The sequence below is a fragment of the Chamaea fasciata genome, unplaced genomic scaffold (genome assembly GCF_029207755.1).
Source record: "Chamaea fasciata isolate MVZ Bird 193981 ecotype frontalis unplaced genomic scaffold, bChaFas1.0.hap1 SCAF_19, whole genome shotgun sequence".
Taxonomy (NCBI): Eukaryota; Metazoa; Chordata; class Aves; order Passeriformes; family Sylviidae; genus Chamaea; species Chamaea fasciata.
In genome coordinates, this window is record NW_027094104.1 from 2,358,307 (window position 1) to 2,373,905 (window position 15,599).

The window sequence follows — 15,599 nt, forward strand, 5'->3', positions numbered from 1 at the left end:
AAATAGATACAATCTTTATACCTCTGTCTTATCATAAGAGCCCTGTAAAGTCTACAGGTTGTGAGTGAGGTGTTGGAAATCAAAACCTTTTAAGTTGATTGTGGGCCATCATTTTTTGACTGCTACAGAGAACTGAAGATCATAACAGAATTTCTACGGGCTCTAAATGAGGATCCAAATCTGCATCTATTAAATGTTCTTAAGAGAAAGCATTTAAGGAGCTGGTGAATGAAAAAAAGGATCCCTTTGAACAGTACAACAGAACAGAGAGAACAGAGAAACAGCCTGCACAAGAGTACAGCTTGAAACACTGCAGCCTTAGCATCACAAATCCAATATTGTGTTCAATAAACCAAACCCTGGAGTTAACAGAGACGTACAAGGTGAGTTTTACAAAGATGTGAGGGAACAGCACAGTCTTAGAATCACACTCTAAAAGCTCACACTGAAATCAGAACTGTGAAATAAAGTCTGACAGCAGGAGGAAAGCTTTCTCCAGATTCTGCCTTGCCAACAGGTTCTCATGACCATCTCTTTCTCTGTCCACTTCCATTTAAACACAAATCTAAAGTGCTGCACCTCTGTACCTTTCAAAGAGGTCTGTAGGAAATGACAGAAGCTGTTTCATTTCCGTCAGTTTTGGGAAAGAGGTTTCATCCTAAGGAACCTCACGGAGGATGCTGACCGGGTATCTTGCTAGTGGCAAGTGCAGAAAACGTGGGGCCCTACAGGAGCCTGTCCCACTGTCACTGAGAGCTGGCAGCTCCTCCTACTGATCAGGGCTGCCACCAAGAGCCTCATTCAGCCACTGATGTGAAATTTGGGCCACAGCCTTTCCAACAGGTGCCCTCAACACCAGCTGTTTGTGTGGGGTCGCAGCTCTCAGAAATTACAGGGGAGGAGGAAGTGGGTTTTTCTCTAAACTTTCCAACCATTTGCCAGCTTTCCAAGGCCCAGGAAATGAGCAGCATCACCTACCTGCTCACTGAAAGACCCTGAGAGCTGCCAGAGAGCAGGACCCATCAAAGCCAACAGGAAATGAAGATTTTAAGCCAACAAGTAAGTTCACAGTCTCATCACATGTAACTGCAAGGACACGGTTTATTTCTGACAGTGGAAAGTTCTATTCCTAACTAACCTACTTTTTGCCTGCTTTATAGGCAGCACAAGCATTGTGACTGCCTTTCTTGTAAGCACTCCATGAAGGCAGGAAACCCAAACATGTTGTTGTGGTGATAATCATTGGCTCATTTACTCCACACACCTAAGATAAGCTTCAGTGCTAAACTAAAACAAGCCACACACGGCAAGATATTCATGTTTGTTTAAGCACTGCCTGATAATGAACACAGCCTTGGTTTTTTTTTCCCTAATGAAAATAAAATGTACCTGAATTGCCCTTTGTTAAATACCTTGCTGCTCAAGTGCAGTAATAAAATGTTCTCTTCCCGAGTGCCACTGCAGTGCTTCAGGTGACCTCCACAGCTTCTCAAAGCACCTGAGCTACAACACACGGTTCATCTGCTGTGATCAGGGTAAAATGGCAGCTGCAGGAGCACTGCTGGCAGCGCAGGGAGCTTCCTGCCAGGTGATCTCTGTAACAGCACCAGCATGTTGCTGACCGACAGAGTGTACCCAACTACTGTGTTTATACACTCATATTAATAATGACTTCTGCACTATTAGGTCTCTCCAGGGATTCGGCACAGAAAGCTGAATGGGCTTTCATTTGTTTCCAGCACTGTCTTGTCTGTTGGGCCTCCCTCCCACAGGGTGACTGCCAACAAATACAGATTTGCAAAAATAAATAAACCTCCTCCCATTACAAATAAATTCACCAATTTATATGTACTGGCCCTTGTTCCATGTCCACTTAGCTCAGGAGGCATCTTGGAACACTGATACCTACCACTAATTTTTCTTTCATTGACCCTTGTGTGTTGTTGCCCTATGGCACAGAAATCAACTAAGGAGCAGTAAGTGTTTTGCAAAAACCGAGTGAGCACAACTCATGGACATAAGATACAGAAGTTAGCAGCAGAGAGAAAACAAGAAATCCCATAAAACTAGATTATCCAGTCTGGCACTTCTACAAAACCAACAAGAGTTTTGCAACATATTTTTTTTTAAACAAGGGAAGTTCCTTGAGCAACATACTCTGATTAAGATCCCTTTCGTTACCGAAGTGTGTTCTACAAAAAACCTCTTGTCACTTACTGAGTGTGGCTGCAGAGCAATGCCACTTGTGATTCCCTTCTAGACTAGGACTAGGCAGGGCATGTTTGTATCAGGGGAATGACAAAGACACCAGCAAGTTTTTCTTAGCCTACAGCAACACTAAATGAGGAAGATGACAACTTGCTTTTAGGCAGGGCTGTCCAGGAGAAGGAGGGATCTAAATTTAAACAGGAGACAGGAGAACACCAAGATCCTTCAAGGAAATACTTGGCTTAGCCCTTTCTACTCTGAGAAGAGCTACAAAAGCCTTCTTCGCTCTTTAAAAAGTTAAGTTGTCTGAAAGATCTGCTTCCAAGTACAGATGGCTTCACAAAGAACAACTGGTTGGTACTGCAGACACCAGATATGCACAGTCCATTTCCCACCACTTCAGCTCACCTGTTAAACCAACAGGTTTAAAAACAGGGGACACAACGATGCAGTCACTGACTCCTTCCATTTGACCCTCTCATTTATTTCCAGAAGTGAAGGTGCTACTATCACCTCTGCCACACAATATCAGAGTCCCACTAAACAAAATTTGCATCACATACTAAACTTTTCATCAAGACAGAGCTAGCTCTGCTCAGTAATTAAAACTACAAAACCACTTCCAGTCACTGAACAATGTTAAATTCCTTTACACAAATGCAGTTCTTTTATTTAAAAAACTCTGCTGTTCCTAAACATCTGTTATAGAAAAATCCTCAAGGTTTGCATGACATGCACTGCACCAGGCAATGCAGGGTATTCCAGAGACAGAACCATGCAATCCCTTTGCCATCAGTTCCACAAGCTGACACATCTATTCTGCTCTATGTTTGCTTATATTGCACTCATTCCCATAAAACATGATACCTACCAATTACAGCACTACAGCTTAAACACCCAGGGGGAAAAAGAACAAACAAACAAAAAAACCCAAACAAAACCCCCACAAACCCAAAAATAACTCACATAAACCTGGAAAATACCTACAAGTGGAATTATGAAGATGAACGTGACTCTAGAAACACTGTGGCTTAATTTTGGAACAAGAGTAAAATTAAAAAAGAAAATAAAGTGTTTATCAGATCCTACAACAGTCGGAATTGCCAATTAATTTGATTGTTGTTTCTGCTATTGAGTAGAGGGCATCAGGACACCTCCTGCTCACCTTCTTTTAAAGTCCACTTGATTGCTCCTGTCCTCTTGCTGACAGCATGCAAACTTCCATCCAGGGTTGAAACAAACAACAGTGTTTCTGGCACAGTTACTGAGCTGGTGTTCTGGAAAAGAAAAACCCATAGGATGAATATGATTATTACTACAGAGATTATTCATAACTGTCAGACAGTACCTGGGCTAGAACATCCCTTCTTTTAAATGCACAGACTGAACAATTTTCTTGCCCCTTTGAATTCAGTGATTTTTGGGTTGGTTTAGTTTGTGCTAAGTTACTGTACTTTAGTTACTGTGCTAATTTCCTCTAGAAACAGAATGGGATAAGCTTTAACTCCACCTCCATTTTCAATCTGATATCAAAGTCTTCTTGCACTAGAGTTAGGAGAGACCAGAGACAGCGCTGACCTAGGAAAGGACTGACAAAAAAGATCATGAAGTTATGAAGAGTAAGGAAGTTCACAGTAGCTCAGAGAACCCACACGGCAATGTCAAACCCATTCTCCTCCCAGGTACACAGAACATCCTCTGCCAGGTTCAGTCCCCTAGAAATGAAGACATTGGCAGGGTGGAAGCTGGATAGATACAACTGAACAGTGACCATTATTTTACTCTAGCTGTGACAGATGGAACTGCAAGCATTGTCAGCTGCCTCTGAGCAAGGACAAAACATCTGGGATAGATGCAGCTTAAAGGCTGGAGAAGATCCATACTGCTAAACCTCTTAATTGTGTTTTTATACCTCGTGTCTCCCCATCCTGTCTCTCTGCAGTACACAGTAAATAACACTGTTTATGAATATGACCCATAAGTATGAGCACATCCACAGACACGTCTAAGACAGCAGCTGGCTGCAGGGTTCAAACCTCCATGTCTCATTCCAATTCATTCTGCCCCTGGGGAGCAGTTTGGTGCCACTGTCCTTCCTCCAGCCCAAGCAGCTTTTGAGCCTGGCCACTGCAGAACAAGGAATTTTATTAAAAAGGCATCACACACCCATGGAGGACTCAGAACTATGTAGTTATTGTGGGAGGCTAAGTCCAAGGTGTTCCATCACAAAAAGCAGAATAAGCATGTTAGTGCCTGCTCTTCTCTTCCTGCCTAAAGATGATCCCAGAAATCCTAAGACTGACCCAGGTCCACTTCCCAGAGCTCAAGTTTTCGCTCAAGTAGCTTTTCATTTGCAGGCTGTATCTGCGTTGCTCATCTGCGTGACACCTGCCACATTTCAAAGTTTCACAGTTAAATATAGTTCTTAACCTACCACACTAAATGAAAATGCATTCATTTTACATAATTAATAATGTCTTCCATGACTTATATGGTACAAACCAATTACTGGTCATGTTAGAATTACTGCAAAGCAAAACACTTAATTGCCAAATTAAAATACCAGGAATAGCTTTCTTTGAACAACTAACATTTTAGTGCAATCCAAAGAAAGCCTTATACTTTCAGGCAAAGCACAGAGCTAAAAGGATAATATAACACAGTACTAACTAGCCAACACTCAGGTTGCACTTATAAATATTGTCCATGCCTCTTGCCAGCCATAATCAGCTGGAGCAGACAATGGTAAAACACACAGTGCAGAAAAAATGAAAGTACAAGTCAGCAGTAGACAAACCATAGATCAGATATAATTGCTGGGAGGCCAGAAAAAATGGAAGAAGTATCTTAACACATAAATACAATATTCATTACCTGACACTGTTAAATTATGCAGGCTGCACAACCATCTGCACTTAAAACATTTACATCTGGAATTAAACTTTGCAGTGTTTGTTCAAACAGGGATGCGCGTAACAGTTCCTCTCACATTGCCCTATAAAAATGCAGCTCAAAATGTGACTGATCAGATCTGAATTCACAGCACCTTTCAAGCCTAACAACCTGACTGGGTGTAAGAGCAAAGAGGGGCTCTGTTCTAAAGTTATGAGAACTCAGTCATTTGTATTATTACTTTTGTTAAACTATTGCAGCCACTGTATCAAAGGAATTCATGAAAATTTTGTCCTTTGGGTCTTTTTGTGTACAAATTCCCCAAACATTTTAGGATGCTGTAGTTGATTTATCACCTTTAGTCCAGTCCTTAAATCAGCATTTAACAAGCCAGATTCACTGCAACCAGAGGGGCTAGACACGACCCACACTCTAATATTACAACCCTTCAGGGCTGACAATCATCGGATTGTGGGGCTTATTTTAGTGAACACAGTGAAACTGCACCTAGAGTGAAACCAAGTAAGTTGAGCAAGAAAATACAACTGCTAAAGACAGGAAATCAAAACTATTTGAGTTTCTTTAAATTGCAGGTGGGAATTTGACACCCAGAAGGTAATGACTAGTGTTGGAGTTTAGTTGCCAATAAAATACAACATACAACAAATCCACCACATTTTCTGTGTGTACAGACTTAAGATTGTTTTTCTAACTCGTCCTCTGTACAAATCCTATCTTTTATCTTATCTTACAGAATCAGTGTATTATTCATAAACCATGTCCTCTTCCTGTTTTCTGATTACGAAAGAAATGCATGTAACATTTTCACTAAACATTTGCCTGTTAAATAACCACCATGAGTATGGTTGGGTATCACATATCAGGAATACACAGTGTATGGAATAGTACTTGTTGTAGACTGTAGGCTTAACACTTGAATATCTATTTATTGTGGCATCAAGGATACAGAAATTAAGGAATTAAATGTGAGCTCTGAAATTCTGATCAAAACATCAGTAACCAGTGTTGTCTTCCACATTATTGGCATTTCAGCAGGTTCCTAGGATTTGGGACCGGACAGAAAGCACAAACGTGCAAAGGGTTCCTCTGCACACTGCACTCAGAGCTGGAAAACATTTCTGTACTTCCCTCCAGTCTCAAGCTGAACAACAGAGAAAGAAAATCGTAGCTGAAGCAGCATTCATGCAAGTTTCAGTGGAAAACCAAATGAACACCTGACTGTTGCTTAGACAGTTCTAGATAGTTCTCAGAAAGTTCCCAGGTACAATCAAGACCATGAAGTCACAACAGCTGTTTCTAAGCTTTTCAGTGAAGGGCCCTTGGTGTGGGAGAGGAAAAGCACCACTTCCAGCTGCCATCCCACGGTGCCTGACTTGGTAATCAGGGAGATGTGAACTTCCCCGGGATGGGAAGGACTCGTGGCAGTCACAGGCACCACGGGAACAGCACCCTGCCTGAGCCATGAGCTCTCTGCAGGCAGGGAACCCACCTGCTCCGGGCCCAGTTCCGCTCCCTGCCCCGGGAGTTCCACTGAGTGAAACCACACGGAGGCACTGGGACTCCTGTGACAAGGAGATCCTGTCACAAGCATCGTTCCCCTGTGAAACACACAGCTTCTCTCGTGTCTTCCCTAACCTCCTCCCAAGACTGTGTTCAAGTTTCACTGCTTCTGAAGGGCTTTCTTATGTTCAACCATCAAAGTCACATTGATGTGGTCACTGCAACCCTGTGTGTTGAAGATAGCATCTCCTTTGGGGGAAAGACTGAATATAGGACAGATTTCATTAGTTCTTCCCTTACTTCTAAATTTGTATTTGAACACTGACGAAATACAGAAAAGTGCCATTATTAAAAAGCTTCCATTCATTCCTAATTTTCAAAGCACATGACATCATGCAGTTGACATTACCCAGCTCAGTAGCACACTGACCCTGGTGAAGCGTTTGACCCAAATTTAAAAAGCCCCCAATGACTCTGTAGATTTTGCTATGCAATAATGCTCATTTCTTTTGTTCAATATCTATGGAAGTCACTTGGAGAAGACTGGGGAGTTAGTATAACAGTACGGAAACAAGGTTTTATTCTTTCAAATTGCATCGAGCAATAGATACAAAAATTGAACAGATTATTTAAATTATTACTTGTGTTTCATCCAGACCGAGAAATTAAAAATACTTTGTTTTATTCATGACTTTTATCAGTGGCTAGAGACTGAAGTATCAAAGTTGCAAATACTGAATTGATTTTATTTTGACCACAAAGCTTAGTAATTAATTGATTAACGGATTAATTAAAGCCTGGGATTAGCACTGCAATGAAAAGCTACAAAAATTATATATATAAAAAAGCCCTAACAACTAACAAGACACACTTGTTTTTATTTTTCTGTGAAGTATGAAAGAGCTTCCTCCACCACAAAAAGACATCATAATCTCAGTCCTGAGACAGACTCTATAGCAACTGGTAACACAGATCCTGTCCTCCCTCCCTGCAGGGGTGAGGTCCCAACTGTTGTGATGCAATCCAAATTCTTGAGACTTTTATTTTCATATTGCTATTTTATTTCTTGGAAGATTCAACAACTGACTCCAAGAAAAATATGTCAGGACATGAAGCAATTAAGCAAAAAGAACTTAATTTAGTGAACAAAGAAAATGAGACAGAAGGAAAACCTGGTTTGGTTCTTCTTTCATTTAATCTGAAACTGCAACTTCTATTTTAACATATACCCTCTTTGGAATTCAGTAAGAGCTTCTACTGCCTTGACAGTCTGTACTTATAACAATCTTCCACACCAACAGCAATATAAGGTTAACGATTTACAATACTTTGAAATTGCTTGGGGACTGCTTTAGAATTAATTGTAATAATTTAATTCAAAAGACAAATTTTCAAGCTCTCATTGGATTCAAATTTGACATAAGTTTTAAAGCTGACTGCTAATAATCCATAACAGCCTAAAACTTGTGACTAAGCAGAAAACAGCATTTTCAAGCTAGAATAGAAATATACTATCTAATAGAAAAAGAAATTAACTTTCTGTATACTAGTTAAGTCTGCCATAAGAATCTCAGTGTAGATCTACCATATCTTTAGATGAAATGTTTTAGAAATCCAAGTAACAAAATGACTCAAAACAACTGTGAAGGAGCCGGCAGGCAAGCGAAGGTCAGTGAAAGCTGCCGAACGAGTTCTGGTGTGTGTGTGGTGCAGCTCAGTGTCAACGGCGATAAAATCTTCCTTCACCCCAACAGCTCAAATTTTTCTAAAGGTTAGCAAAGCAATGCTTTTGTTTGTTTTATTGTGTTAGAAGAAAACAGATCCCCACAGCAATAATTTTGTCTATTAGTTCATCTGCTTCAAACCACCATTTTTGAAGGTCACCATGTAGGCACGAGTCCTCCTGAAGTCAGTGGAAAAAGCAGATAGAAAACCAAGCCACTGAGTTCCTTGAGGTTACAGCTCTGCAACCCAGAAATATGTTTTACAGTGGGGGTGATAACACAAGAGGTTCTCAAAGTCTGAATAAAGAACAGGAAAACACCTCCCAGTGACCCCGGATGGGTGACAGTACTTGCTGATTTCAAGAACTGTTACTGATTTCATAGAAATAATTGTGTGCTCACGAGTAAACAAATCACGTCTCAGCAAGGAAATAATTTTCTCTTTTCTGAGTCTGAAGTAGGAATGCATATGCACCAAAATTAATGTGTTGGGCTGATGGAGGATAAAGGATGGAGGGTTTGCTACCTATAACAGCCCTCTAATTTCTTTGATAATGCCTGGCTTACCAAACCAAAATGTTGACAAGATACAAATTACCACTCAAGGAAAAAAAAAACAACCCTATATTCCTCATTCCATACCTAGCCTCATCGACACCAGGCCACACATTTGCATTGTACTCAAAAACTATTTAAAACCAGCTTCAGCATTGACAGCACCAGACACTATCCTCACAATAACAAAAGGCCTACATCATAATTTATGCTACTGGAACCACAGCTGGTAAACCAATAAGCAAAGCAAAATATTTTTAGGCATTAGGACACACTGCAAGCACTTGGCATATTCATCACAGACAGCCTATGAATCATTACCCTGGTTTTGACAGCTATCTCATTACAGTGCCAGGCTACGGGCTAAAACTCCCTGTGCATGATAAAACCAGGCCATGAAGAAAGCCTTTGTAAAATTCAGTCAACTAGTAGAGGGAGCTTTCCAGTATAACTAATAATGAAGTTAAGCTATGAAAGAGAGTTGACAAAAAATATGTTTTATCTTCTTTAGAAAGAGAAATCGAATCTACAGATCTTTTAATCTTAACCGGAATTCTAACATGTCTTTGCTGGCCATTTCCCATCCTGCTGTAACCCAGTTCAGTGAGTTGTCATTCATACACCTATCCATCCTGCAATGGCAAAACTGAGCAGTACGGGAGGTTCACTCCCCCTGCTCCCTGCTTGGACTCACCTTGGACCGGTCTCTCCACCAGGAGCTTCCAGCTGAGCTTTCACATGTGATTCTCTGTGTAAAACCCAAAGAATCAACAGCCACAAGAACACCAACTACCCAAACGACAGCAGAGTTATAAACACACGGATTTATGATACCCCAGGACAGTTGTCCACATAACCATTTAGGTATGCAAGACAAATTTACATTTCCCTCCCCCACCAAAGAAACCTCTAAACCCTATTATACTATTTTTTGAGCAACCAAGGAGATCTGCAACTCAAACAAAACATGTATTAATTAACTCAGTGCTTGAATATGTCCTCTATAAGCCTTCTGCTGTCTCACATGGCTTTTCACACTTATCAGCTCCCTGGCCAAACACCTCACGCTGAGATAAAGAACACACCAGAAGAAACAACACCTGGCTGAGGCCGGGGTTTTTCCATGTCAGGTTCCACCCATACAGTGTAAGCCAGCACTGACACCCATCCCACGGGCTGCAGGAGGGGGCAGACCCATCTTCCAAATCCCGCTTTAATCCCAGGGAGGTTGTATTTTTCAGTTGCACTGACTCCACGTTTAAAGAGAAACAAGCACAGTTTGCAACATCCCAGGGCTCATAAAATCAAGGGATTTTTCACTCTAAAGAGAGCTGGAAATCATTACTGTGTAATACTGATGGCACCTGTAATTTACTGACAGCCCTACTGCATTTCTCATTGCTCTGAGATGTCGCCCTTCTTAATGCGCTCCCATCCATCGGAGGACAGTTTGTAAACTGTGTCACCCAAACAGCAAGAAACAGCATTTTCCTGTCTGTAAAGAACAGTCAGGAAAGGAAGACCTGGTACGAAATTATACAAACTAAAAAAACACGATTAGAGGTGAGATATCAGGTAACCAAGAGCACAGTTTATCAGCCAAAGAAGTTACAAACAGCAGATCACCACCACTACTCTCAGAAGAAATCTACAGAAAAAACAATCTGCACAATCTTTAGGCGACCTCGTGTTTACAAGTTACCTCAACACCAAAACTGTATGCCAGCCTTTCCCATGGGAGTTTATTATTCAAGTGACATGAACAGTTTTAAATAAGCCTCCACAGTTAAATGGGTTATTCACAGGTGGGATGACTGGGACTAAGTTCACAGAAATGAAAACTAGTTCTGAAAAGTGACTGAAGTACAGAGTAAAATTCAACTTGGAAGTAATGGTGAGGATCTACAGCTGGCAGAGCAAAAAGACCAGGGTAAGAGCCAAGATCAGAAACAGAAATGGAGAACTCAGTCACTCATCCTGAGGTGAGATGGCAGGCCAGGGAAACCAAGGCAAGAGGAAAATCTAGAGAAAAAAATGGGCCAAATTCTACCAGGGCATGAGTCCAATTTTTTGTGATTATGCAAGTAAAATTATATAAAATTTAGTAATAATCTGTTGATTTAAAAATATTTCTCAATGTTCCTACTCAGGACTGTTTTTAAAACTCGGTGAGTTGCAAATCAGTATTTTTCTTGCAAAATGTGAAACCCAGTCCTGAGGGTGAGGACCACGAAAAGACCTCAGTTCAGCCTAACAGTCCAGTCTCAGACAAACACATTAGCACTCAACAATAAAGATTGTAAAGTAATTTTTTTGACAGCCTGAATTTATTTTTTTCCAGCTTCCTAATGAAGTAACAAGACTAGGTATGTTACCAGCTTAACTACTAATGTGTTTACTTCTAAAGAAGGGGAGTGGAGCTATTATATCCCAGGTGAAAAACAAAGCCTTCAGCTTTGCTTAGCCTGAACTAGAACCCCATATATTACAGCAGCTTTTTCAGGTAACAATGAACAATCCATCAAAGAACATAACCTAAAGCCTTCTTGTGCTACACCTGACTATAATGGAAACAATGAATGCCAGATGTCCTTTTCACTGTCTCCTGATCCGGAGAACCTGCTAACAGGCACATCTTTCAGAAGTGAATTTTTGTAGTTAGTAATCCATCTCAGTACACACACAGCAGACAGCACCCGCTGTAAAGTACACTGTTTAAAATTATTACCTCTGTAAAAATAATCTGCTCAGCATTCCATCTGCCTTGCACCAGTTTCCCTATTCCATGCACTTTTATTGCTCCACCTATTGCAATACCTTGTAACCAACCTGGTTATTTCTTAAGAGGTTTTGTAGGGCAGTGACTCGTGCACTTTGTCTTTCACCTTTGAATTTAAAACTGTGGGTTTGGATCCCGACCAAGCACATGCACATTAACGCATCTTGCTGCATTTGCTCTGGACACAGAATGATCAAAAAGCCATGACAGCACAGAGGGTATGTAGCCAGTCACATGTATTTGGTTATCAATACATATACAACGTGTGGGGTTTTTTCCAGGAAAAAAAAAACAAACCCTCTCACTTATTAAGGGACAGAGCAGACCTTCTAGCACCAATCACTGGTTCCCGACCCATCTATATAGTTTCAGTTTACAAAAGTTTCTTTGTACTACTGTTGCAAAAAGTTTCTCCGTGCTACTTTTTACAGCTGCCTCGTGGGAAATCAGCTGTATTTTTATACTGCGAGGGTAAGATATACACGTCCAGGACACACGCCAGGTGGGGCACAGCTGCAGGTACAGGGCTGTTGTGCTGGGTCAGCCTGCGGGGCTGCAGCCCCTCCTGGCCTGCGCGCACAGAGGCACAGGGCACTGGCGACAGCGGACCCGCAGGTGCGTGGGCTCCGCGGACACCGCCGGGCTGCGGACACCCCCGGCAAACCTGCGCTAACCCCGCGGGAGCCCCCCCCAACCCCAGCACCCCTCCCGCGGCCCTCCCCGTGCCCCGGCCGGCCCTGCCCTTCCCCGGCCCAGCGGGCCCGGGCTTACCGCGAGCCTGGGCGGGAGCGGCAGCAGCAGCAGCAGCAGCAGCGCGGCCAGGCAGAGGAGGAGGCGGCGGAGCGGCTCCATGGCTGCACGGCGGGGCCGCACCCCCCGCACGGCGCTGCCTCCGGAGCGGCGCGGCCGGCGCTCCCCGCGGCGGGCGGGGCGGGCGCAGGCACCGCCCGGCCGGGACACGCACGTCACCCGCGGGCGGACGGGCCGCTCGGGCACCGCGCTCGGGCACCGCGCTCGGGGACCGCGCTCGGGGACCGCGCTCGGGCACCGCGCTCCGGGACCGCGCTCGGGGACCGCGCTCGGGGAGCGGCCGGGGGCCCAGCCAGCGATGCTCCGTGGCCGCTGCCGGAGCCTCCCCGTTCGTGTGAGCCCCGACCGCTCGCTCCGGGACTCGGCTGGCAGCCCCGTGGGGAACGGCAGCGTGCGGTGGCAGCTGGCTACTGCCGCTTTGTTTTTATAAAAATAATACCTAAATTCAGGCAGCACCGCTCGGTCGCCTCCCTCCCCCGGCACCAGCCTGCCCGGAATAATTGGGTGGTCAGGCGATGGAAGGGGCTGCCCAAGGGGGTGGTGGAGTCACCATAGCTGGAGGTGTTTGAGGCGTCTGGATCTGGCACTGAGTGATATTTAATGGCTTGTGGTTACAGTGGTAGTGCTGGGTGGACAGTTGGACTTGATGATCTTAAAGGTCTCCTCCAACCTTGACGACTCTGATTCTTGTTTTCCTGCTGATTTTGTACTTTCAGAACAGATCATGCTAAATGTATTCAGCATAGCTCCTGCCTTTGACAAACTGTTAACCCTGTGCCTTGCAAGGCACTAATGCTAAAAAAATAAATGCTTTTAAAAAGCCCCAACGTGCCCCTTTGAACCAAACAACAGATCCAGGCTTCTCTGAACAGATAAAAATAAACACAAAAATATCGAACCAAATGGAATAAGCTTTAAACAGAAGATAGTAACTTTCGAGTGCCTGGCAAAGGCACTGTGTTTGGCCCCTATTTGTATAGCAAAGCCACTTTGTCCTTGTACACGTTGTTTGCTTTTTAACAGCGGTATCACTAATGGAGCTGCAGGGCACACGGAGTTCTGGGCATGCTGTATGCACACAGCAGCTCCCACAGTGAGCGTGCCTTTGATGGTGGGTAGGAGATGTAATAACCACCCAGAACCACAGAATACCCTGACCTGGAAGGGGCCGAGGATCATCGAGTTCAACTCCTGCAGCCCAACAATCCTACCCCGTGCCTCAGAGCCTTGTCCAAACCACCTGCGAGTCTGAATACATAAAAATATGCTGGAACTACAAACCACACTGTGAATCCAGTTCTCTGATGCATTTCTTCATGGTGGCCTCGACTTTCAAGAATTTGTGCCATGTGAGAACAAGCAAACGCCTAAAGACACCGTGTATGCCGTGGCAGCAGCACCCTGCTACATTACAGGAGGAATTTATCAATTGTTGGATATATGCTGTAGTGTGCCAGATCCAAACTGGAGTTATTTCACACGCGTGTCTCCCACGGCCTCACAGGAGATGGGAAAAAAAAAAAACAACAAACAAACAAAAACGAAAACCGGCTGAGGTAGGAGGGGAACCGAGTGTTGGTGAGCACCCTCAGCTGCCAGTAGCTCCCCTCTGCTGAGGAACCACCTCAGCACGCGCTCTGCCGGGGCAGATCTGACCGGGGCCTGAGCTTCTATATTTTTAATATTGAGCCCTGTTTCTTCACAGCAACAAAGCACTAGAGCAAACTAGAAAGAGAAAAGTACTAGTGTCCCTGAAAAGGCAAAAGCTGCCTCGCACAGGGAGGAGCGACACAAACCCAGCGAGCCCCCTCAGGCCCTCAGCCTGGCCTCCGTGCGCCGCCCCGCCTCACGCGGCGCCGCCCACCCCCGCGCGCAATGGCGCCCAGATCAGCACGTGCCCCCGGATTCCAATTCTATTGGGCGAGACGAAGGGGGCGGGGCTAGCCCCGCTATAAAAGACAGCGCGGGGGATTCTGGGTCCTTCTTTTGGCGTGGCCGACGAGGTGAGCGGCGCTGCGGGAGCGCAGTGAGCCGGGCGGGCGGGTGGAGAGGCCGGGCCGCGGTGATGTCTCTTGACACGTGTTAGACTGCTGACATGCATGAAGCAAAACTACTGCTGAGCGCCCCGGCTGCGTCCACCCCGCGGGGCGGCCGGGGTGTACCGCGTCAATAACCTCCCCTTCCCTCTCGGTGTTTTGCAGGGCCCGTGAGGCGACCGGCGGCGGCGGTAAATAAAGCTGTGTCACCCAGAACGTGTCCGCCTGGTTCTTCCGCGCGTGTCCGCACTGCCTTTGACCCGGCGGTGCCCGCCTGGCGCCGCCGGCCAAGCAGCGGTGCTACAGCGAAGTCTTGTTCATAACTGGCGCTGCTCGGCCCCACCCGGGCGGCGCTTTTAAAAGCAAGTGACATTTGTTGGCGAGTGTGTGCCACCCTCGCGGGGACGCGCGGGGTGTCGCGGATCCTGCCCTTCCTGCAAGGGGGGCCCGTTCTCGGCTGCAGGGCGGAGCCGGGTCACTGGTCGCCGTTCAGCGCCACTGAACCCAGCCGAGGCGACCGCATTGGTTTTCCTTTAGTACTTCAGGGTTCGGTTGTGAAAAGGAACAGAAAGTCTTGGGATTTCTGTCTAGCTGTTAAAGGAGTAGAGCAGCTGAGTGAACCGGCTTGGAGGCAGGAGAAACGCATCCAGGGCTGGGAGTCATCTATACACGTGGTACAAAACAAAATCAGCATATGACTGGCGTGATTAAACTGCAGCTTTCTAAAGGGCCACTCTTTCTTCAGACATGGTAATACCGGGCAGTAAAGCATTTTCTGTCAGTACAAAAGAGCTGTAACCACACAGGACTAGGCATACAGAAATAGGGCAGAGTGTAGGCACACTGTAAGGGATAATTAAACTCCCAAAGGCTCTTAAAGATTGCAGAAGTGGCTGCGTGTCTGCTCTGTTCTGTAACCGCTGGTAATCCTTCCACAGTTTTACCAGGTGTGCAAACGTGTTCTTGAAGCGTATTCCTCATATGAATATATCTGCTGTGGTGAACCTTAGTTTCATGACAGTAAAATTAAATTAGCTTTTCCTTCTATAGCTCAGCACTGGTTAACCCTGAAAT

General features: G+C 44.8%; 1 protein-coding gene and 2 non-coding genes across 3 annotated transcripts in view; 2 read left to right on the forward strand and 1 right to left on the reverse strand.

The window, feature by feature from the left end:
• The window catches only part of ERN1 (endoplasmic reticulum to nucleus signaling 1), a 32,140-nt gene extending 19,609 nt beyond the window's left edge, over window positions 1-12,531 (reverse strand). The window contains exons 1-2 of the mRNA XM_066200421.1: window positions 12,451-12,531; window positions 3,374-3,485 (exon numbers count right to left, since the gene is read on the reverse strand). Coding sequence (XP_066056518.1) covers window positions 3,374-3,485; window positions 12,451-12,531 — 193 coding nt within the window. The remainder of the gene's footprint in view (window positions 1-3,373; window positions 3,486-12,450) is intronic.
• A 2,017-nt stretch (window positions 12,532-14,548) lies between these two features.
• On the forward strand, window positions 14,549-14,611 carry LOC136299367 (small nucleolar RNA SNORD104). The gene has a single exon (XR_010723489.1). It is a non-coding gene; the product is annotated as a small nucleolar RNA SNORD104 (small nucleolar RNA).
• Window positions 14,612-14,769: 158 nt separating this feature from the next.
• Window positions 14,770-14,900, forward strand: LOC136299368 (small nucleolar RNA SNORA50). The gene has a single exon (XR_010723490.1). It is a non-coding gene; the product is annotated as a small nucleolar RNA SNORA50 (small nucleolar RNA).
• Window positions 14,901-15,599: the final 699 nt, after the last annotated feature.